At 35.9% G+C, this 25970-nt stretch overlaps 1 protein-coding gene across 1 annotated transcript; it reads right to left on the minus strand.

Annotated features, from left to right (window-relative positions):
* Window positions 1–5388: 5388 nt before the first annotated feature.
* On the minus strand, window positions 5389–24705 carry LOC104599192 (isocitrate dehydrogenase [NAD] regulatory subunit 1, mitochondrial-like). The gene is made up of 4 exons (XM_010261626.3): window positions 24074–24705; window positions 17789–18028; window positions 11034–11112; window positions 5389–5935 (listed from the first exon to the last, which is right to left on the minus strand). The coding sequence occupies exons 1-4, from the start codon at window positions 24620–24622 to the stop codon at window positions 5661–5663; spliced, it is 1143 nt and encodes a 380-aa protein (XP_010259928.1). The 5' UTR covers window positions 24623–24705; the 3' UTR covers window positions 5389–5660.
* Between the last annotated feature and the right edge of the window lie 1265 nt (window positions 24706–25970).

Raw genomic sequence — 25970 nt, forward strand, 5'->3', positions numbered from 1 at the left:
GTAGGGTTAGTGATGTTAGAAACTCAATACATCAAGAAATTTATATTTTGTAGTTCAAAAGAAAATGAACAACGTGTAACAACTACAAGATCCTTAGATATACAAGTTTAAGCAGTTAGCAAAGAGGAAGCACACAAATTTTTATAGAGGTTTGGCATAAACCCCTACCTATGTCCTCTACTTCAAACACCCTCTAAGGATTTCCACCAACAAACAACTAGACTTTTGAGTGTCAACAAAAGCTTTACAACTAGTAGAACTTCCGGGTGCCTACAATGACTTATAGTTGGACTTACGAGTGCCAACAAGACCTAAATAGTAGAACTTATGAGTGTCCACCAAACCTTAAATGGTGTTCAACCTAGAACACCCCCTACACTCAAATGATGTTACAAATATAGCACAAAGTAGTAAGATACAAAAACCTCTCAAATAGGTAGATATAATAATATACAACATAGAAACTATTCAGTTGCAAGAGTATATCTTGAGATGCCCAACCATAAGAAGAGACTTTCAGTAGATAGGTGAGATTGTATGAGCTTAATAGCTTCTTGGCTTTACTCACCTCCAAAAATAATTGAATCTTAGAAATCTCTTCAAAGAAAAATAAAATACTCTTGTTAATTAGCTCTCTACAAAAAAAAAAAAAAAAAAAAAAAAAACAACTAAAGACTATGTACATTAATAGCTCAGTTGTTTTTCTTTCTTTTTACTTAGTTTTGATTCAAAGTTGATGACCTCTATTTAGAGGCCTAGAGAGCAAGTGACCAGCCAAACATAGTAATGATTCAAGTTTCCTCCAACATGATAGAAGGCTTACCAAACATAGCAATAGTCATTTAAGCCTTCAACTAGTCAAATTTCTTCAAATGAGTCAACTATAAAATTTTGGTAGTCATCTACTATATAAAGGGGGAAATGTTTTTTCTCCTTTGGTTGACTAGCTCCTATTCAATCAACCAGTACTTGTTTAAACTCACTCTATTAGTGTTAGTTGACTATACATTTTTTGGGTAGTTGACTATTCATCTTAGACAGGTATTTCTATGCCTTAGTTGTCACAAATAGTTAACTATGCATTTTGGGATAGTCAACTATCCTTCACAATTAGGCACTTCATATCCCAATTGTCACAACTAGTTAACTATACATTTTTGGGTGCTATACAATAAAGCCCAAGCAATTTATGCCTCATTGCTGTCCAACATTGAAAAACTTTGGAAATATTTATCTAAAGGTTTGGATACTATTCCTTTGGATTTCAATATTGATTTTTAAGATTCTAAAAACTTGTTTAAGTCCAAGAAAGCATAAGAATAAAACCTATTATAACCATTTATCTTTAAGGTTGTATAAACTGAGTTTGGGTCTTGTTAAGCATCATAGAAAGTGCATCTCAAGCAACTAATTACATCAAAATCCTAAAGATATGAAACTTTTAAACACAAATAATGTAGTCTTCCTCCTTGATGAATTGTTGTAGCATTGAATTTTCTTAAGCAATTCCAAAGCCTTTGAATTCTTGTAATAGCCTTTCCATGCTTAGATTTGTTTGGAGCGTCCTTATTGCAGAGACTGATGATGGTGTTGAGAATATAAAACTTAGGAATCAAACAATGATTTCACTTTTTCATCTTTAATAGTATATTTGCTTAGTACAATTATGGCTTAATGAAGCTTACTTAAATTAGTTGCATACTTGGTACACTATTAATACCCCCAATGAGTTTGTTATCATCAAAGCACATAGGGTCAACCTTAAGTCATTGTTCGAGGGTGCTTTACCATTAAACCAAAAGCTATAATTGTAAGTTGATACAAACATGTCATTTCACTAGCACCCTACTAAGTGACCTAACCCTCAACCTATTACTCTACTACTCTACCACAAGGACTAAACCCATGTTGAACCATCTCACCCAGAGCCATAGTTGATAGCAAAGGCACAACATCAATCCCATATAGCGACTAGGATGTTAAGCCTCTTGAGTCCCTAAGGTATAACGCTAACCCATTTAAGGCCAATAGTCTCCCCTCAGCACTAACCAGGGGCCTCAAACCCGTGACATTGCTCTTATTCCAAGCCATTGTTAGAAGGCGCTTTACCATTATGCCAAAAGCTATAGTTATAAGCAGTGTTTAGAAACTCTTGAATCATGACCCAGGACCATGGTAGTTCAATCTTACCCCAATAACTGCTTTTGCTTTAACAGGAAAATCAATGAACCAAGTCTTTAACTAATTGAAATTTTAAAATGTGTTTAATAAGATTTGAACCGATGATATCTTATTTTCATATATTGTTTAATTACCATTACTCCATCTCTTAACTTGTATTAATTAATGACTTTGTATTTACATATTACTTTATTACACATGTATTTTAAAGAAAATGTAAATTAAGAAGAGACTTGGACTCTAGTTATTTGCTTTAAAAATTAAGGAACTTGCCATTCATGCACCATATTTAAGTAATTTAGAAGTTCTAAAATACGTTATATATAGTATTTATATGACATGTAATATATATATGCCACATCATCACAGCTTCACCTATGGTTCGACCCCAGTTGAACCTCTAACTTGTGAACCTCTCCCTTCTCTGGATTAATGCCCATCCTAGTTCTCTGAACATTGGTTATAAGTAGATACATGCATGACCTTTCACTAGCACTCCAATAGATGACTCGAACCTAGGAGTGCAAATGGATCGGATCATGATCCAATATTTGGTCGAATTCGGATCACCCCTATTTAGATCTTCGGATCGGATAATAGGATCCGATCAGAAATCCGTCGGATTTGGATCCCCCTATCCAATTTGAAAAGATCCGATCTAATATATATTATATATTTATAAATATATAATACATATATGTATATGTTATTTATTTATTTATTTATTTATTTATTTATAAATATATTTTTTATATTATATTTTTATAAATTTGTTATATTATTTATTTTTTATAAAAAACATGTATATGATGAAAATAATTAAAAATACTTATATTTTTGTTTTTACTTTATTTAAATTAGAATATTTTATTTTTCTTTTAAAAATTAATTAATTCTTAAAGAAAACAAATCGGATCGTATTAGATCCAAAGATCTGACTTACCGATAAGATTTGAATTCAAATTAAGTCCTATCAAATCCAATCGGATCTGACATGAAAAGTGTCGGATTATATTCGAATAACCCATATTCAAATCCGATCCAATCCGTTTGCATCCCTACTAGAACCGTCCTCTAGCACAAAGAACAAACCCATTATGTGCCATCACCCAAATCTATAGTTGATAAAAGGCACAACATTAACCCCTTATAGCAGGCCGGGATGTTAAGCCCCTTGATCCAAACGATGGCGACCAGCATGTATGGAATGAGTTTATTTGTTACTTGATACCTACATATTACAATGTTTAAATGCAAGCATATAATGATTTATTGTTGGACCTACGATGCTTTTGCTTATATTAGTAAGTTCTATAGATTTCTTCCCATAAAATTGAAAAAGAAATCCAAAAAATACCATAAAAAATATATTGAATGGTTCTCATGGTAAGAAAGAACTATAAGATGGATCTGATCTATCAAATCTATTGATCCATCAACAATTTATGCCAAAAAATATGTTTTGGTAATTTACATAAATAAATAACAAAAACATAACAATTATTTAGTAATTAAATTTTATTAACTGCATATTATATGATATGTATCTTTGTAATCCTAATGTGATAAGATACTTTTTTATATTAACTTTATATATTTCTAAAAATTATTAATTTATAATAAATATCATATTATTATTTATGAAAATATATTAATATAAAATTAATGTATTTTACATTAACAATTTTTAAGAAGTATATGGCATTTAACTAGCAACTAAAATATATAACTATATAACTCATATGATTTTACCTTGGACTCATACTCATGGATTCATGGTTTTTGAACCGTCGTTGACCTAGAGGGTTGTGAGTTAGACCATTCAATCCAGAAACTGTCCAAGCAATTGGCTCCATTTCACCCCTGAACCGTTCATTTCCCAAAAATCGTTGACTTAATCAACAACCCGCTGACCTGAGCAGTCAAACCATTGACCCATTTGACCCAAACAATAATTTTGGCCATTTTATTTTATTTTATTTTATTTTTTTAAATTGCAATGAACCATCCATTTTAATTGAATAGTTGAACTGCTGACCCAGAAACTGGTGGCCATAGCAGTTCCGATTCCAGGACAGTTATTAAAAACATTGGTCGGATTTATGGATCTTCCATATTATCATAGATCGAATTAATTTTGTAGATTTATTATATATTTTGTAAATTTTAACTTATAATTAACTAAAATAAATAATATGTTAATGGCTTTATAAATGTAGTAGTTTCTCAAAAGCCATATCTACATGTATAATAGTTATAGTTTTTAGTTTGGGTGGGCTACTAGTAATATATTTATAGTCCTAACAATCATAGACTTACTGTAATAATTATGGGATTTATCAGAGTTTCCTTGATGTTTCAGTGTGCATCCAGATCGTTTCACTATATCCATGTATATCAAAGCACGATATATATCCAGTTCCAACTTTACATATACACTTTCTGATGATACTGGTATTTTGTAACTAGCTTACAATCTTTTTTTTCCCTTGGATTACTTACAATCTAAGACCTGTTTCGAAGGCAATCGTAATGTGTACCATTTACGTAATCCATCAAGAAACTAGCCGTAATTTGGAACCATTTTGCTAGAAACTGTTGAGTGATAATCTATTGTGGTGATTGTCTAATATAAGGTCAATGCAAAGATCAAAGTATCATAACATACTGTACCATATTTTATGATACATACCAGTTCTTGAACCAGGCAACATGCTAAATAGTAAATACTAAGAATTAGGGGCAATGGCATTAGGTCTGAAAAAATGGTAGAAAGATGGGCACTAAGTAAAGGTTAACCTAACACTGAATTGCTCGATAATTGATTTCTCAGTGAAACTTGTTTCCGCATTATAATGCAGGCCCATTATGCACCAAATGGCCAGAGATTTAAAACTTCATTCAACTAGTCATAATTGTTTGCTACTTTGCTCAGTGTAGCTGAGGTTCTGTTTGGGAAGAGTGCAAATACAAATATGTGCAGTGCAAAGACACGTTTCAGAAATATCCTATACAAGGTTTTGCACTGAACATATTTGTATTTGCACTCTTCCCAACTGAACATGAAGAAAACATATCCCAATAATTGTCTAGTGTCCACGACTATCTATCATAGAGTTCACATCTTATTTTCCACCCTGAAAAGAGCAAGCTTTCAGATAGATATATTTTGGTACCGAGCTTTCAGATAGATTTCATGCAAGCAAGTTTTACCAATGTAGAAAATTGCATTTATGTAGCATTCAGAGGCTTCTATTTAAGCACTCACACATGGTTCCTGATTTCAAGGACTAAGCAGCATTAATGCATTATTACCAGGGGAAAAATTACATGTATCACATTTTGTGATTTACCTGCATCAGCGGGAAAACTTGATAATGATACATAAATGGCAGAGGAAATGCTTGCTACATGTTCAAAAACCCAGGGGCTCAAAAGACTGCTTCATAGCAAGTTTATTTGGTAAAGAAATCCTTCTGTCAGTCTAGATTTGCAATGACTGCATCAACAACCTCTTGGGTTGTACTGTCTCCACCAAGATCTTTTGTCCGATACTTGCCCTCTGAGATCACACGCTTTACAGCAGTCTCCAATCGATCAGCAAAAGATGGAAACTGTAAATGTCTCAGCATCATGGCAGATGAGAGAAGGAGGGCTACTGGATTTGCTTTCTTCTGCTCTAGCAATTTCTCATTTCCTACGTTGCCTGCCGAAGCACCTTGTTCAAAAATAGCATGATCAGCCCCCACATTGCCTGTAGACACCAAAAGCTAAAGATTTATCATTTATCATCATGGCAAGGGATGAAGATACAGGGAATTAAAAAAGAGAAAAGAAACTGTGATGCCAATCACAAAGGAGAGAAGTTAAAAAACCATGAATTGATTTCATGATTTGCTGACCATCCAAGCAATCACCATACAAATTTGAAGTAAAGCATTTACCTGTTAGATACATGCAAAATGAACAAAGATACTAACCTTCTTGGCTGATGTATAAATGAAATCTGTTCATATGGTTTCTAACATTTTAGAGCACAGGTTCACTATATAAAATGGAGTAATTTTCCTAGAAAAACACTAGGCCATTTCAGGATTGCACAAAAAAAAAAAAGAAAAGAACATGATTTCCTTAAAAAATCAATAAGAAACTTATTTTTACTAATTTTTGTGTTTGGTTCAACTTGGAAAAAGAACATGAATAGTCAAGAATTATATGGGCATTGTGAGATTGAGTCAAGAGAGGATAGAACATCTGTTTGGAAAATCACCTAGCAAAATAGAACAGATGTCATTTTCCTACAACTACAAACCTTCTGGAAGTGTCTGTTTTCCATAGCTATTTTGCATGCAGCATTGTAAAATAGCATTTTCTTTTGGAAACAATTCATTTTATTTTATTTATGTGCAACCTAAATGGAATAAGGAAATGTAAGGATTCCAAAAAAAAATTCTTGATCACCACATATTGATCCATTTCATATGACTAGTATGGTAGACCATAACCCCCCAACCCTGGTGGCACTGGGATTTGATTCCAAGTCTCCACTACAACCAGAAGACAACTTACCAACTGAGACGCCATCAGTTGGCTAGAAATTGACTCCTATTATTACAGCAAGACAAGTCTGAAAACTTTTTAATCTTACATCCATCGAAAATAAAAATTACCATCATCAACATCTAAGCCTTATCCCAACTATATGGGGTCCGTTACATGAATCCTGCTTCACCATACCAATCTGTTTAGAGCCATATCTATTGTTAAACCACAAGCACTTAAATCATTTCTAACTACTTCAACCCATGTCCGTTTTGGTCTGCCTCTGGCCCTTCTAGTCCTTCAACTTGTAATAGATCACTTCTTTTCACAGGTCAATTGAGATTCTCCTGCATTCCTTCAAATGACTTCATTTCTAACCCCATCCTTTCTAGTTTTTCAACTAATCCATCTCAGCATACACATTTTTCCGCACTCATTTTTTTGGACATGTTTCTTGATTGCCCAACACTCTGTTCCATCTCAGCATTTCTGGTCTTACTACTGTTTTACAAAATTTTCCTTTTAATACAAGTGGTATTTTCCCATCACACACGACTCCAGACGTGACCCTCCATTTTGCCCACCCAGCTCTGATTCTATGGGCAACATCCTCCTCAATCTATTCCTTGTTATGAATTATTGAGTCAAGGTCACACCGAGTTATCTCATAGTCTCCAATCTTATGTGTACCCTGGTTCACACTTCACACTACTATTACTATTAGGTTTACATGGCATATGTTCTGTTTTAGTCGTATTTACTTTAAACCCTCTTGTTTCTAAGGCATTTGTCCATTAACTTAATATTGCATTTAAACCTTCATTAGTTTCATGTCCCTCCCCAGACCCCGCACAAGAGCCTCATGCACTGGGCTGCCCTTTTATCAAGAAACAGCAAGCAACAAGGGACTCTCATCTTGAATGCATTTAGTCAATTCATCTATGATTAGTGAAAATAAGGTAGGGTTGCAAACAGTATCCAATTGTCTGAATTCAAATTTGAATTCTATGCCATTAAGGGTGATTCGAATTCAATCCAATTATAATTGGATCAAAGATGAATCACCCCTATCCAATCTGATATATCCAATTCAACTTGATTTAAATAAATATGTTCACAAGTACTTAGAATTTTTTTTTTTATGAATATAAGTACTTAGAATTTATGTTGTATGTATCAGTAAAATTGATTTAAATACTGTATTTTTGTTAAATTATCATAGGTTTAAGTTTCATATAAATTATTTTCAATTCATTTTGTTAACGAAATACAATATTAAAGTCAATTTTAGTTCATTTTATTCATAATATATAATATTTTAATCATTTTAGTTTAATTTATTAATACTATTCAATATCCGATTGCAATCCAAATTTTATTTGAATCCAATATAAATCCAATGGATAAGATCCGATTCAAATTCAAATATAAATGAACCAAATTTGGATATGCTCATATGCCTACACCCATTCAATCCGACCCAGTTTCAGACATAAAATAAGGACCAAGTGATGAGATTGGTGAAAACCATGGTTCACAATTTCAATATCCATGGACATTTCAAAACCATGGTTCACAATTTCAATATCCATGGACATTTCGCCATATATAGAGATGGAGAAATTTTGGGGATATTTTGTTTAACATCACTAGATATTTGGAAAAACTAAAAACACAAGAAAGTTTTCTAAAAACATGGAATTAGTTAATAAACTTCAAGGAATCATTAGAAATATAGTTGCACTTTAACACACTCAAGAAACCATATAAGAGAACTATATAAAACAAATATGGTAAAATTAATAGACTTTAATAGGTATCGTTCTCTTTGTCTCCCTTTAGTCTTTTAGCCATATCATCTCCATTAAATATATCATTTACTAGCCATTTTGACTTCTCTTTTTTGTCACTATATATTGTGATTAGATTCAGAATACCCTTTTGTAGTTATATGCATTTTTCTTTTGAATAATAGTGACTTAGTGAATTGTTTCAAAATAGTAAGCCAAGTACCCAATCACCAATTCCTGATTGGATATCTTAGGAAAATATTTTTAAAATTATTATGATGATGTTTGGAAAATATAAATATAAAGTCTATCAATTAAATATAAAATATCATTGACATATTGAAATATATCCAAGGTCTTTGGAATAAAGATTCCTGGAAAATTACATATCACAACCTAGCAAAATGGAGATATTTTGGGGAAATTTCGCCAAATATCACCAATATTGTGAACCATGATGAAGACCCATCAAAACCATAAAATTTGATGTCTTTCTCACAAGTATTCCAACATTGGTTGTTGCACACTCATGCATATTCTTTGATTAGGTCCAAATACCTATTTGGACTAGGGGTGATCAAGGGTCAGGTTTTGCACATGTGATAAGGGCTACTGCTTGGGCCCAACCCAGCCCAGGCCTAATTCCGAGCCTATAAATTGTATTATAAATACATTAAATATATAAGATTATTATATTGTATATGTGTAGAAAATTTATTTGGTACATAATATAATAGAAAACATTATATAAAATATAAATTATATGCATTATATTATAATATATTAATATAAAACTTATATAAAAATGTATTATATATTAATATATGCAGGCCAAGTTAAGCTCAGATCAAGATTGAAGTATTAGGCCTACGCCTGGCCCAACCCAAAAATTTGTGGGCCTGCTGAGCCTAGGCCTGGCCAAAACACAAAAACTAGGCCAAGCCTAGAATTTACAGTCGGGCTAGGTTGGGCTAAAAATGATTTTTTTTTATCAATAACAACATTTCATTACTTAATCACAAAAGTAATTACAGTGAGGAAGATAAACTTTCTTATCTTCCAACTGGAGCTTAAACTCCCAAGAACAAAAAGGAAAAACTACACTTGTGCCCAAAACAGTGACTCCCTCTCGACTCCTTGCTTAGCTAACCCATCAGCAAAAGAGTTAGCTGATCTTTTCACCCAGCTGATCTTAACTTCCATCTCTTGAACCAGCCACCTATATTTCCACCTCTCATTACTGTACATCCATAATCTGCTATTTTCTTTATTCAGCCACCCTACCACCACCTCCGAGTCCCCTTCAATGATGAGTTTTCTTATCATCTCCTTAGCTCTTTGAACTCCTTCCAAAACTGCAAAGATCTCAGCCCTGAGAAAGTCACCCACTCCAATTGGGCCGGAGAACATGGCTGAAACAAACCCATTCTCATCCCTAAACACACCTCCAATCCCCAATTGTCCAGGATTCCCCCGACTACTCCCATCAAAGTTTAGTTTTAAAAAGTCAGCCGGTGGGGGAGTCCAAGACACACACAAGACTGCTTTGGTCTGAGTGCAGTTAGCAATCTCACCCCACCTCCTCAACAAATCATCCATTGTGAAGTCTGTAAACAGCTCTGAATATTTCAGCCACTGTGAAGTCTGGGTGCAGTTGGGCTAAAAATGATCACCCCTAATTTGGATTCTTTTCTTTTCCAAAATCCATCACATTATCTCTTTTGTGACTTTATCATATGCTTTCTCTAGATCAATGAGCACCACATGAATTCTCACTAAACTTTTCTATTAGTCATCTCAATAGAAAGATAGCTTTCATGGTTGATCTCTCTGGCAATAAACCCACATTGGTTCTTTAATATACTAGTTTCATGTTGTATCCTTTACTCAATTATTCCCTTCCAATGTTTCATAGTATGGTTTATGAGTTTAATCCCACGGGTATGATTATTATTGCAACTTTGTACATAACCTTTGTTTTTAAATATAGGCACCATAGTGCACTTTCTCCATTCATCTGGCATCTTCTTTTCTTTCATTATCTTATTAAATAATTTACCATCTGTTCTTAACACCTTTCCCTTCATCTTATTTAATGCTCTCCTTTACTTATGAAATTCTAACCCTACAAAGCTACATATTAATTGTTTGTGCTATTAGAGTTGCTAATCTCAACGCTATTAGCACCCTCTACATGTTCTTCATTTAATAATTTTTCAAAATAGCTTTCCATGTTTCCTTAATTTCCTCATCTTTTACCAACACTATTTGGTCCTTTTCCAATCTTTATAGCACACTCGCTTTACTTAGATTACATTCTGATCCTCTTCATTCCTCTACCAAGTTTTTTTCTAATAAAAGAACATATCATTAAGAAAAAAGAAAAAGTACAAGAGAAAGGTGACGAACTATCGCCCGAGAGAACACTACCAAGTTTCTTTAGCACTTTACTCCACATCCTAATAAACTAACATGGAAAGAGATGTAAGAGCTTTTATGGTGGAGTTATCAAAAACTCACCTCCTGGCATGAAACCAGTGCCTCCAGCAATACCTGCTGCTGTATTTGCTACCAAGTTACCATAAAGGTTAGGTGTCACCTGCAAAATCACAAAGAATACCACATGAGCTGTTTGCAAAAAGGATCAAGTGTAATCTCATGACTAAAAAATTAAAATGAAGAAATAGATATATAGAAGAAAAGTTCCTAATTAAAGACACTATACATATTCATGAAATTCCAGTCAAGGCTTTAAATAAACTGAAGTAGTTTGGTTCTTTCATTAACTCTTTAGAGCTAAACATTAGCCAAGCTACGGTGGGATCAGCATGTTTAAAGCTTCACTCTTTAAAGATATTTATGCACTTTATGTATAATATCTGTAGAGAAACTGATGTGAACCCCACTGATGTGGTCCCCATAGTGTCCGTATGGCAGCAATATTTCTGTTAGATATGACAGTGTTAGTTGGTAGTTATTTCAGATTTATTATTAGTTATTTCTTATTCTATTTGCCATGTAAGCAATAAGGGCAATTCAGCCCTTTTACAGTAATATAAATATTAAGAGTGGGTCGGCAGAAATTATAACCTTCCCTCTCTTTTTCTGAAACTCTCTTCGTGTACTTCTTCTCTTCCTCTCTTCTCCTCTTCTCTTCAATTTTTCATTCTCTTTTTCTTTTAAATTCAAGACTGATTGTAGTCTAGATCGACTACTTGGTATCAGAGCCGACCTAGGAGCTCTTATGCTAGTCTGATTAGGCCGACTGCATGAGAACCTCCTAGGTTTGGAAGTTTTTCAACAAGGAAGGAGGATTGGCTGATTCTTGGAGGTTACTGGTAGTGTGCGGCTGCTACCAGAAGGTGGCGGCCAGAGATTTTTTCATAATGTAAGCTTTTTTCTTGTGATTGACTTTAGAAAAGATCATCTTGGTTTAGTCTGAGAGGTGCGGCTGGAAAATCTGTGTTTTCTTTAGGGTTTTGAGAAAAAACCCTAAAATTCAAAACTGCTATTTGTTTCATATCAGAATTTGAACTGGTTTCATTCAGAATTCTGTTTTTTGTGTTCTTTGGAAGACCTAGGCCGGTTGTTATCAGTTGTTTGAGTGTTGTTTCTCCTATTACAGTAATTAAAAAAGGGTTTTTTATTAATTCTTGATCAAGAATGGAGTTCAAGAGTCAAGGGGAAGGTGTTTTTGGGACTAGCAATTCTGGTAACATGTCTGAAAATACCTTTCAGATTACAACAGTTAAGTTTGATGGATCAAACTACCTAGAATGGGCTCAATCGGCCATGATGGCCATTGGGGGTAGGGGAAAACTGAGCTAGTTGTTGGGAGATGTGAAAGAACCAACTAAGGAGGACCAAACCTATACCAAATGAGTTCAGGAGAACTATTTGGTTATGGCATGGCTGTGCAACTCTATGCAGCCGCATATCAGCCGGAACTATTTGTGGGCGAAAACAGCTAAGGAAATCTGGGATGTCATGAAAGAGTCCTACTCCCAACCGCTTAATGTTGCTAGGGCTTATGAACTGAAATGTGAGGTTAACAACCTTAAGCAAGGAGAGAAACCGGTCTCGGTTTACTTCTCTACACTGAAATCTTTGAGGAGTGAAATTGACCACCTAAAAACACTTGAGTGGGAAAGCCAGAAGGATGCACAGACTCATAGAAAGCAAGTTGAGATTAATAGGGTTTTTGAGTTCCTAGCTGGTCTGAATCCTGAGTATGATATTGTGAGACAACTATTGACAAGAGACAGTGTGACCCTATCACAAGCCTACTCTTTAGTGCATAGTGAAGAGACTAGAAAAAAGGTTATGATGCAGCATCAGCCCTTCCCACCAACCTTGGCAGCAGTCAAACCTTAGTCTGGGGGTGATACGGAGAGGGATATAAAGAAGGAAGACAAGCAGAATCTAGTAATGTGAACATTGCAAGAAACCCAAGCACACTAAAGACACCTATTGGAAGTTACACCCTCATTTAGTCCCAATAAAACTCAGGAACAAAAGGGGTAATGCTAATATGGCTGTTAATATTGATTGTACCTCCTCACCAGGCACAAAAGGCACACCTTTGACACCCTAGTTGTTGTCCGGGCTGCCCTGACTCGGTTGGAAAAGGAAGTTGGCAACTCGGCTCAATCATCTCAGCCGCCATCAGCTCCCACATCAGCTTTTGCTCATTCAGGTACTCGGGCCTCAGCTTATCATGCTTCAGCTCCAGGTAACATTGAACATTGTTGGGTAATAGACTCAGGTGCATCTGACCATATGACTGGCTTGCCATCACTGTTCACTACCTATTACTTATCTTCTAGCAAAGATAAAGTGTCCATTGCTGATGGTTCCCTTGTTCCAATTTCTGGCAAGGGAGACATCAAGTTGTCTAATGCCATCTCCTTATCTTCAGTTCTGCATGTTTCTAAGCTTAATACTAACTTGCTTTCAATCAGTAGCATTACAAAACATCAGAATTGTTCAGTAACCTTTTTCCCTAACCGATGTATTTTTCAGAACTTTGAGACAAGGAAGGTGATTGGGACTGGCCATGAGACGAATGGGATCTATCTGCTTGGAGAGAGTTCACATTGGGAAGATAGTGAAGATAGGAAGTCTTTTGTTTCTCAGTCTTTTAGTCAGGTTATGCTTTGGCATAATCGGTTGGGTCATTTATCTTTTTGGTCTTTAAAGAGTTTGTTTCCTGATTTATTTGAGTCTGTTCAGATTTGAGATGTGAGAGTTGTGAGCTTGCAAAGCATTGTAGAACATCTATTTCATTGAGTAATAAAAGAAGTAATAATCCTTTTGATATTGTGCATACTAATGTTTGGGATCCTTACCACATCACTGTTATGGAGGGGTATAGATATTTCTTGTTGTTTGTTGATGATTATACTCGTTTTTCTTAGGTTTACCTTATGCGTTCTTGAGATGAGGTTCTTGCTTTGACCCGGATCTTTTATCAGATGATTTTAACCCAATTTGGGATCAAAATCAAAATCTTCAGATCCGATAATGCGAAAGAATACTTTACCAACCAATTAGCCTCTTATTTGCTTGACCATGGGATTCTCCATCAAAGTACTAGTCCTCATACACCACAGCAAAATGGGGTTGCTGAGAGGAAGAATAGGCACATATTGGAGATGGCCAGAAGCATCATGTTTAACTCCAATGTGCCTATTCGTTTCTGGGGAGATGTTATTCTTACAGCAGTGTATCTCATTAACCGAGTTCCTTCACGGGTTCTTGACATGAAGCCCCCATTTACCCTCCTATACCCTAATAAAGACTTGTTTACTATTCCCTTTAAAACCTTTGGTTGTACTTGCTTTGTTCAGATTCTTGGACCTCATCGTTCCAAATTTGATCCTAAGGCCTCCAAATGTATTTTTCTCGGTTATGCACAAACTCAAAAGGGATATTGCTGCTACGAACCCACTTCTGGGAGAAGATTTGTCTCTATGGATGTTACTTTCTTCGAGGATGTACCCTATTATCCTAGGGTTTCTCCTCGGGGGGAGAGTAGTGAGTGTGGGATTAACTCATCAGAAGTTCCTTTACTTGTTCCATTGAGTGATGAGTGATGTAATGGGGAGGGGTGTCAGAGGTGTCAGGATTTGAGAGTCTATCACAGGTGGTAGAGACAGGTTGATTTCAATCATCAACAGTCCAGGCCAGCCCCAGTTCCTTCTGCAGATCCAGATCCAAGTACTACAGACCCTTTATCAAATCCAGGTTCCACTAAGATACCTTCCACTGTTGAGCCTTTACCTCCTTTGGATGACCTTGACCTTCCCATTGCAGTCCGTAAAGGCAAACAGCGTTGCACCATATCCACAGCCCATTGCATTTCCCAGTTCTTGTCCTATAATCACCTATCCCCCTCTTACAGGTCCTTCCTCACATCTATTGCTGATATTCCTATCCCCAGAACAGTGTAGGAGGCCTTGTCAGTTCCTGAGTGGAAATATGCAATGAAGGTTGAAATGGATGCTCTTCTAAGGAATAATACTTGGGAGTTAGTTGACCAGCCTAAAGGGAAGAAACCGGTTGGATGTAGATGGGTATTTACTGTGAAACATAATGATGATGGTTCCATTGAAAGGTATAAAGCCCGGTTAGTTGCAAAGGGATTTACTCAGACTTGTGGTATAGACTACTTGGAGACTTTTGCTCCAGTAGCAAAGATGACCACTATTAGGGCTTTATTGTCCCTTGCAGCCATTTACTCTTGGCCCTTGTTCCAGATGGATGTTAAAAATGCCTTCCTCAATGGAGACTTGCAGGAGGAAGTCTACATGCAGTTGCCTCCTGGATTTTATGACGTAGAAACAAGAAAGAAGGTTTGCCAGTTGAATAAAGCCTTGTATGGACTCAAACAGTCCCCCAGAGCTTGGCTTGATAGATTCAGACAAGCCCTTGACAGATTCGGCTATGTACAGGCCCAGTCAGACCATACATTGTTCATTAAGAGAGTGGACACTTCCTTGGCCTTACTTGCTGTATACGTGGATGATATTGTAGTGACAGGGAATGATAACGGTGAGATTGAGTCTCTCAAACAACTCCTTCATCAAGAATTTGAGGTGAAAGATCCGGGAGAGTTACAATACTTCTTGGGTATTGAGGTAGTTAGATCTAAACATGGGATTTTTGTTTCTCAAAGAAAGTATGTTCTAGATTTGTTGGAAGAAACTGGAAAGTTAGGTGTTAAGCCTGTAGATACACCTATTGAACAAAATCACAAGATCAGTGCAAAGGGTGGAGAGTCACTTGAGGATAAAGCTATGTTCCAACGGTTAGTTGGAAAACTCCTCTATCTTTGTCTCACACGACCGAACATCAGTTATGCAGTCAACGTTGTCAATAAGTATATGCACTCTCCTAGAACTACTCACTTACTTGCAGTTGAGAGGATATTAGCATCTTTGAAGAGGTGCCCAGGTAGAGGTATACTATTCAAGAATAATAATCACATGAAGATAGAGGTTTATAAAGGTGTTGATTGGGCTGGGAGTGTTGATGATAGAAGGTCTACCTCTAGATATTGTGCTTTTGTAGGAGGTAACCTGGTCTCCTGGAGGAGTAAGAAGCAGAGTGTTGTTTCTCGTTCTAGTGCAGAAGCTGAATACAGGTCGATGGCTAATGGTGTGGCTGAAATCCTATGGTTGAAATCACTATTTGAGGAGTTGGGTATTGCTTATGAGAAGCCCTTAGTGTTGTATTGTGATAATCAGGCTGCTATTACTATAGCTCATAATCCGGTACAGCATGACAAAACTAAGCATATTGAAGTAGACTGACATTTTGTCAGAGAAAGAGTTTCATCTCAAGAAGTGTGTCTTCCGTATATCACCTCCAACATGCAGCTTGCAAATCTTCTCACCAAGGCGGTTCCAAGGAAGAAGTTAGAGGCAGATCTATGCAAGTTGGGAATGACAAATATCTATTCCCAACTTGAGGGGGAGTGTAGAGAACACTGATGTGGACCCCACTGATGTGGTCCCCATAGTGTTCGTATGGCAGCAATATTTCTATTAGATATGACAGTGTTAGTTGGTAGTTATTTCAGCTTTATTATTAGTTATTTCTTATTCTATTTGCCATGTAAGCAATAAGGGCAATTCAGCCCTTTTACAATTATATAAATACTAAGAGTGGGTCGGCAGAAATTATAACCTTTCCTCTCTTTTTCTGAAACTCTCTTCGTGTACTTCTTCTCTTCCTCTCTTCTCTTCTTCTTCTCTTCAATTTTTCATCCTCTTTTTCTTTTAAATTCAAGACAGATTGTAGTCTAGATCGACTACTATCCTTCTAATGCATATAATATATTTTTATTATATAGATAGATAATATGTACAAGGCAAAAAGCAATTTAACAACAAGAACAACAATAAAATAATAACAACAAATACAAGTAACTTTTGTAATATAATTTTATTACCTTAACAATTTGTTAGGAATGTTACTGTCTAATTTAAATAAGTCAAGGGGGTGTTTTGTATATTAGAGTAAGTAGGTAGCGGAGTAACATAGTGCATCTACTCTAAATTTACTAAAGGCACTTTAGTCCTTTTATTTTGTGATGTTACATTATAAAGGCATTTCTGGTTGTGGGAAGACTTGATTTTCTCTTTTCTTCTCTTCACCAGACCAAGTTCTCTTCTCTCTTCTCTTTCTGTTCTTTCATTTCTGTTTTATTAGATAAATAACAGGTTGCAAATTATTTCATCATACAAGCAGATCTAAGATCTAATTGGACCTGCAATCTGTTCTACTTCAACTGAAGCTGCAGATTTAGTTACTTTTTTCATCAATCAGAGTTCTGTTAACAGGGTAGGTTTCAACTAGTTTATGGCCACTTATTATGGTCAGCTAGAGTGTTCTGTTCTGGTTGATGCACTTTTATTTGGCTGTTCAAAGAGGAATAATTTCAGAGGTATGTGGTAGTGGCTTTCTCAGTGGGAACGAAGAAAAGAATGAAGAGTATTTTGTTGAAGCTAGATGCCAATGAAGATAGCTACATCATATTAGAATCAGAGATTGGTATGAGAAGAGTTAATTGTGTATATATGTCCTCCCCCAGATTCAGGTATAAGACAATTGTCAAACAAAAATGCAATCATATTAACAAATTCCAACTGAGAAAACACACACAAATAAGGGGCAGGCATAAGACAATAGTCAAACAATAAAAACAAAGACACGGAGAAACATGTGAATATAAGAAAAGCAAGATATAAATGAATTATAAAACCACATACCATGACATCAAATTGTTCAGGCTTCGAGACAAGTTGCATGCAGCAGTTGTCCACAATTATCTCATTATACTTTATTCCAGGATATTTTGTCGCAACCTCACGGCAAGATTCTAGGAAGAGACCGTCTGCAAGCTTCATAATGTTCGCCTTGTGAACAGCTGTCACTTTCTTCCGGTCATTAAGATAGGCATACTCAAAAGCATATTTTGCAATGCGCTCTGAACAGAATTTTGTTATCACCTAAGAGGAATGTTGTACAAGGGAAAAAAAATCTTCCATGAGGCAATTCTGAAGAAACATTTCCATGAACATTCAATAAAATTTTGAAAAAAAAAATAGAGAAAAGGTCAGGCAAAAGAAGATAAAAGAAGAAAAAAAGTTATTCAAAGTGATATCAAATCTTGCCAATGGCATTCAAACATTCTATAGATCAAAATGCCCTTGTTATGATCTGTCGGGTGTCTGCCCAATACAACTGCCTCTTCAAGGTGGTGCAGCCTCCCAACGAGTTCCTTCTAACCACATCACTTATATAGTAATTCTTACATTGACAAACAACTTGGATTCAGTCAGGCAAAAGAAGATAAAAGAAAAAAAAGTTATTCAAAGTGATATCAAATCTTGCCAATGGCATTCAAACATTCTATAGACCAAAATGCCCTTGTTATAATCTGTCGGGTGTCTGCCCAATACAACTGCCTCTTTGAGGTGGTGCAGCCTCCTAACAAGTTCCTTCCAACCACATCACTTGTATAGTAATTCTTACATTGACAAACAACTTGGATTTACAGTTTAGATTCATAACTAATTCTTTGACAAGTTGGCAAGTTGTTGAACTCCCTGCACCACCCATTCCGCTACTCTGGTTGGGCTCAGCTGCACTCCTAAAAACTCCCCAGCCCTCAAGAGCATCCTCGTCCTCGAGGATTAAATTGGGATACATCTAATGGAGGGCAAAGCAAGACTCCCAATTGGCATTCTCAGCAAGTAAGCTTGTCCATGTGAAGGATTCATTTACCAGTCAACCCATCTATAGTCCAGGACCCATTGTGACTGAGCTGAAGTTCAACACCATCATTGAACATAAGAAGTGACATGTTGACACCTATGTGCTTCTTCAAAAGAGACATGTGAAAAACAGGATGAAGCTTGGAGCTCGAAGGAAGCTAAGATCATAAGATGGTAAGCCACCATGCCCACCCGTTCAATCACTAAGGAGGGTAATGTAGGAGCTGAAGAATCAAATTTGGAATTTTCTGAAATTTTCTGTATTTCTGTATATTTGGACAGTATGGGTATTTTCATCATTTTGACCAGTCCCTCTCTCTCTCATTTCTGTTTTTTGATAGTATGTTCCAGCCCTACTGCATCAGTTTTCGTATCAGAGCTAATGTTTAGCCGCCATGTTCTTACAAAGTGATTGATTCTATAGGCCTGGGATATCATTTAGACAATGTCAGTCTAGAATCAATGATGATAGGGTTTTTGAACCATATGAAGGGTCTATGGTTGATTTACTTGAGAAATTGGTGGAAGAAAGTAGATCTAGTAATGTCAGCTATAGGAGTAAGGTTTTCAAGAATGTTAGAAGAGAAAGGAAAGTGCCTAATTTCAAGGGAGATGAAGATGGGCAAACATTCTTTGATTGGATTGATATACTAGAAGAATATTTCAATTGGCATGATATGCCTAAAAAACACAGATTTAGATTTGCACACATGAAGCTCGCAGGTATTGCTAAAGTATGGTGGAGAAATCTTGAACAACAACTAGAAAATAGAGGTGAATATTACCACATGGGCAGAGATGAAGAGGTATTTACAAGAAAAGTAACATTCCACAATACTTCCATGATGATCTATATGTGGAGTTGACTAATCTCAAGCAAGGTATGCTATCTATAGTTCAATATATGCATAAGTTTGATGAATTATATATTAGATGTGACATCATAGAAAGTGAAAGGTACAAATCAATTCGTTTCATGAATGGACTAGGGGATGATATCAAGAATGAATTGTCTACAATTCAGATTTATGACTTAGATTATGCCCTTGAATTGGCACTGCTTTTGTAGACTTTGTTGTCTTCTCATCCTCCTCGGTTGGCATCAAAGGCAATAGATCCAACATTCCTTTAAACCCTTGAGTTAATGATCCAAGGTTACCCTAAATTTTGAGCCTTTTGGTCCATATTTCTTCTATAACCTTTTATGTCATTAGATCGTAAGATTAGAATTTAAACTTGTGAACATTAGAAATATCTTCTGTTTAGATACCACCTAGAACCTTTGGCTAGAACCCTAAGATTGCAACCTCTTCGGAGATTTCACTTGGCTAGAACCCAAGTTGGATAGACTAGACACCTACCAATTCCACCAAGACTAAAACCCTTGAACCGAGGTCAAAGTCATGTTAGGCCGAGCAGAGTTAATGAAAGGCCGTTGAAGTTGACTAACTGTTGAAGGTGAAGTGTAAAGAAAAGATGAGGAGATTGTTTAGGTCAGCATCTAATCCAGAATATAGTCCTGAAGAATGCAGCACCAGTTCTTCCCTTACTAAGTCCATGTCTAAAAAATATGGAAGAAATAAATTATAGTAACATAGAGAAATCCCTTCAGAATTGGACCATACCCAAGATAGCACCGTCTAAGATCTACAAAAGGGGAGTTTTTAGTCTAAAAACAGACTTTAACATTAGAACTGTAGAAAGAACGATAGCACTAGGAAATGAATCAGAAGACTTTCACCTTATAGACCAAAGAACTATAGAAGCCTATAAGAAAAAGGTCGAGTGTCATTTCATCAATTTGGGCCTAGTACAAGTAGCCATCAAACCATTGACCCGATTAGGTCTTCCAACAGCTGCTTTAGCATGTCTAAGAGATTCCAGGCATAATAAATTTAGTGATTCCTTAATAGGAGTAATTGAAGGTAACCTTAGTCAAGGGCCCATATACTTTAATGCGTTCCCTAATTTTACAGTGTCTCTAACAGACCCAGGGATCCACGAAGCCTTAACCTTGAGACTGCAAACCCAAGGTTTCGAAATGAAACTAGGGTTAGAATATGTAGCGTTAGTCTACAAGGTCTATTTCAACACCATGAATACCATCTGTCCTAATACTAGGATAACCGGAACAAGGGGAATGACGATTCTGTTCCAAACCAATGCCAGGAATAATGTCACAATTTCGAGGCAAATCATATGGAAAAACGTGAAGTTGTCGGATAGTTGGTTGATAGCTAATGTTGAGCCTCCCAGACCCATGGAGTCCACTGAACTAGCTTAGGTGAACAGGATGGATCTATATAACTAAGGTTCAAGAGAGCCTCTACTTCATTGAGACCCTCATACACTAAACACATTGAAGGTAAGATCTTATTCTAGAAGGTCGGTGGATTTTTCAAAACCATCTCGTCCCCCTCCAGGTATAATATATGCTACATATGAAACACCAACAGTTAATATGCCACCTTCAGTTTATCATACAACCCAAAACCAAGTCCTTTCTGTAAGATCTTATGAACCAACAGAAGCCGATTTTGAAATAAACGTCCTAGAAATTGAAGAATTTCATATAGATAAAGACTTTATTAGGTTAAATTTCAATTCTCAACCAATAAGAAAGAAATGCTTTCTTTGAAAAATTTTGTAAATCTGAGAGATTGTACTAGAGAACTCTGGTACAAAGATATGTTAGAAGCTAAGGAAAATATTCCTTTCTGGGATTGGTTTGCACAACAAAAACCGTTTAAAAATATAAAATCCCCAGAAGAAGAATTAGATTTATGTATCACAAATAAACTTTCTAGAGCATGGAAGATTGCTTCTACAGGTAAAACTGTAGAATCAATACAACCTCCTTAGCTAGCCCAATAAAGAATTATGCTATAATCAAGGAAGCTAAAAAGGTAATACCAGAACATTGTTCTCAGATAATATAACAAAATAACTATACAAACATATGCCTGAATGTTTTAGGCAAACAAACAAGCCGAATTGAAACCTTGTTAAGTTCCCTAGAATTTTCTAATCAAAGAACAGCAATAATTAAAAAAGAAAAGCCAATGGGAGTGGTGAGAGAATTTCCTCACGACATGAGAATTAAAAGAACTATGTTAGACCTGTCCAAAATGAACTACAAGGATGTAGTAGCTAAAATGATTTCATTCCAAAGTTCCAACTAGGAAAATGGAGAGTCCTCAAAGATATCATTTAAAAAATTAAAAGAAGAAGAAAAGATATTTGATTCTCATTCTATAGACTTACTAAGTGAGGAATCAGAAATTGGAAAATCTAATACACCCTCAATAGAGCTAAATAAGCTCTCGTATAAGAGTAAAAAGCCTTATTACCCTAGGCATGCCCCAGTAGACTTACTGTTTGAAGAACCCAAGAGGCCTCAAGTAAGTTATGATGAAAATACATTCTACGAATGGAATCTATATGGTTTGTCCGAATATCAAATTCATGAATTAATCCATCATATGACACTATATGCCAGTGCCAGCAAATTGGCTAGAAATGAGAAAAAGATAATTGCCACCGTGATGACTGAATGTTTTACAGGACAACTCAAAGGCTGGTGGGACAATTATCTTGTCCAAGAAGAAAGATGCTCCATCCTTAATCGGTAAAAAGAGAAGAGATGAAGATGGAGAAGTGGTCTTAAGTCAAGGCCAACCAATTCAAGACGTGGTCACTACCTTAGTCCTACAGGATAAGTGTATGGAAAGGAATCATGAGATTTAATCAAGACTTCAGAAGTTTAGTCAAGTTAAAAGTGGGGGAAGGGCTTAGGACAAGGTTTTGGGAAGATGAGTTGCTTGGAGTGAGATAATTACGTGAGGTGTGCCCCAAAATTTACAAGTTGACAGATCAACAAGTATCTATTGAGCAATGTTATGAGTGGAGAGGGGAGCAAGTGTTTGGAATCCGAAGTTCATAAGACCTTTATTGGACCAAGAAGTGGATCAAGTGTATTCTGTTATTGGTAAAGTTAGAAGATACAAATATATCCAGAGCTACAGTAGATGGATTATGGTGGAAATAATGCAGAGAAGGCAGATTTTAAATTAAATCTTTTTACAAAGCTTTACTGAGAGATGGTAGGGATCCAGACCAGATAAAAGGAGTGTGGGGTAACCTAGTGCCCCCAAGGGTAGAAGCTTTTGCTTGACTGGTGGCGCATGACAGTATCCTAACCTCGGATCACTTGAAATCCAGAGGCTTACAATTAGCAAACTGTTGTTATGTGTGCAACCAGGAGGAAGAAACGGTTCTTCATTTATTCTTCTCATGCAGTGTGGCAAATTTTATTTGGAAGTTCTTCTCCTACCTGTTTGAAGAGAATGAATCTCATCCTTTGGTTCCAGCAGAGATTTTCTCCAAATGGCCGAAAATCAAAGGAAGAAAGCTAAAATCCTATGGAGTCATATCCCATTCGCAATATGCTGGTCCATTTGGAAAGAAAGAAATAAAAGGATTTTCGAGGACAAAGAAAAAGCATTGAATATTTGATAGCAGGTGTGGGCAATCTGATTGTAGCTTGGGCTCTCAGTCTTCCAGAGTTTGACCAAGTGAATAAGTCTGATCTGTTAGGGAATTTCTGGGGTAATCTGGAGTTGAATCTTTGTAACTTTGATTCTTTCACAGTTTGATCTGATCTGTATTTGGTTTATCAACTTGACAACCACTGCCTTTTTTTCAGTTTAATGAAATTTCCTTTTTATACATGTATATATGTCGTGTCTGTGGTTTAACCCCGGTTGAACATCTGACCTGTGAACCTCTCCTTTTTCCAGTTCTACACCCAGTCCAGTTCTCTGAGCATTGGTAGGCAATGGAAATTATTTTATCCTTTACTTTGTTACAGTTAGCTTGAAATACCAGTTTTCTCTAAACTACAGCAATCAAGTGATCAAAGATGGTTCACAATTATCCTATAAGTTAAATTGGCAAGCTTCTACATTCTTCTTTTTCATAATAGATCATATAATCAATCATGAATCAAACAAAAGGACCAATCTAAATTCACAATTCTTCCAATAATCATATAGTTTCAAAATGCATTAACCAACCAATAGAGGGTCCTGAATCCTGATAGCCAACTCTAAATGTAATCAGTTCTATGTGCATTAAAAAGATATCATCAATAAAAGGTGAGCTTACTACTACAAGATTAACAGGCAAGACAGAAAAGGGAAAACATATAGTGGAAAGAAAAATATATAAGAGAAGGTTAGCTAAACAAATGTATAGAAAAATGATCAACAAGATTACCTTGAGGCTCTCGACCACACCAGGAACGACCTCATGCTCGAGCCCAGAATACTCTCCTTCTGTATTTTCCCTGATCACAACGATATCAACATTCTCGTGCCTCGTGGGCAACCCAGGCAGATTGAAACAATTCACAAGCGACGCATACAGATCAAGCTCCTTCCTCAGTTGCATATTCAACGAGCTAACTCCCCCTCCAACCGGCGTTGCCAAACCACCCTTCAAGCAGACCTTGTTCTTCCTGATCGAATCAATCACCTCTTGCGGAACCTTTGTCATGTCGCCATGAACTTCGTATCTCTCGAAGTACACCGGAGCGTGCATTGCCTCCATGACCTGCTCGACAGCACCAGTGACAAGAGGTCCGATTCCATCACCTGGAATAAGGGTCACAGCTCTGGGTGCGCCATCACCGGGCCGGGGCATGTAGGTTACGGTTCGCTTCGAATCGAGACCTGATAACCCTAAGCATGCAATCGAAGGATATGATGAAGAAGATCTTGAGCTCGGCAGAAGTTGCAATAGAATTGATAGGGTTCTTCTCGCCATGATAGTAACCTGCTGTGTTTTTACAAGGGAGTAAGACCGGAAATGGCGAGGTGAGTACCTTCTTCTCTCTCTTGCTCATCATTTCGGTTTTTCTTTTTCTCAGGCGTAAGGACGTAAAATATAAAAAAAACCTCCCTTGGATTTTCTGCCAATTATAAACATTTCCCCTTTAATTTTTGACAAATAGATAATTACCCCTTTTATCTATGATGCATCTATAAACAAGCTTTTTGAACTTTTGTTTGATTAATGCACCCTCTTTCAAGACCCCAAAATTTGAAAATATAACCAGATCAATTTAAGATTTGTAGAAACCCATAATCCCCTTTCACATATAATAAATATATTTAAAAATCATTAAGAGCATTGAGATCAACATTTAACATTATATAAGATTTACTATTTTGATCAAATACAATCCCCAAACTTAAGAAACTATAAATTAGTCACACATTAAATTTCATAACCAAATTCTAGAAATTCATCTTTCATCGTACTAATTTCTCTCTAATGGTCTCAATCTATGTAATGTCTAAACCTTGACTCCACAAAATCAAATTTGAAACATCCATTATCTCACGGATACTAATGTACAATCAATCATTAAATTCCACCTTAAATCTACAATGGTTAACTTTAAAAATGCCAATATTCTATTTTAACGACCTTTGATGAATAAAACTATATAACTAAGATCAAAGAATTCTTTCTCAAATCTAAACATTTCACCCAACTCTTCATATCCATCCATGCTACACGCAAAATTTCAACTCAAAATTCCCTTATTTAACTATACGATCAATAAAGATTCCAATTTAATGTTTATGATTAAATCACACAAGAAGTTGTAGCCCAAGCACCACATCCAAAATTATCAAAATAACCCACTTATCCAATGTTGGTCTTAAATTTATGCATTTCCTTCCAAAATAAGCAATATTTCATTTTAAGTAATCTCATTAGTTAATAAGCCACAAGCCAAAACATTAATATAAACTAAACCCTTCAAGCCAAACTTATGATCAAAGATTTGACTTTTCCATCAAATTCACTATGTTTAAAAAATGTCTATTCATCAAATTTTATCCCAAAATTCCCTCATTTGATCCATCATCAAGCCAATGTTCTATCTCTACCATCAGAACATCATTTAACCAATTGGACCTTACCACCATTTTCAAGGGCCCAAAATTCCCCAATACATCAAATTTCATGACATTTAACTATCAAACAAACAAGGATTCATTTGAAGCCTTCTTGTTAATTGATGAGTCATAAGCTAAAATATTGATTTGAACCAAATCTTTCAATATACAACTTTGATAAAAGATACGACTTTTCTATTAGG

Source organism: Nelumbo nucifera, chromosome 2 (genome assembly GCF_055504915.1).
Source record: "Nelumbo nucifera cultivar China Antique chromosome 2, China Antique-T2T, whole genome shotgun sequence".
Classification (NCBI taxonomy): Eukaryota; Viridiplantae; Streptophyta; class Magnoliopsida; order Proteales; family Nelumbonaceae; genus Nelumbo; species Nelumbo nucifera.

Bases quoted from the DNA above. Each gene is read 5' to 3' on its own strand.
- LOC104599192 (XM_010261626.3), bottom strand. From the start codon at position 24,622: ATGGCGAGAAGAACCCTATCAATTCTATTGCAACTTCTGCCGAGCTCA. The intron at 18,029-24,073 runs GTAATCTTGTTG...CATTCCTCTTAG, and splicing joins GTGTGGTCGAGAGCCTCAAG to GTGATAACAAAATTCTGTTC. The intron at 5,936-11,033 runs GTGAGTTTTTGA...TGGTGTCTACAG, and splicing joins CACTGGTTTCATGCCAGGAG to GCAATGTGGGGGCTGATCAT.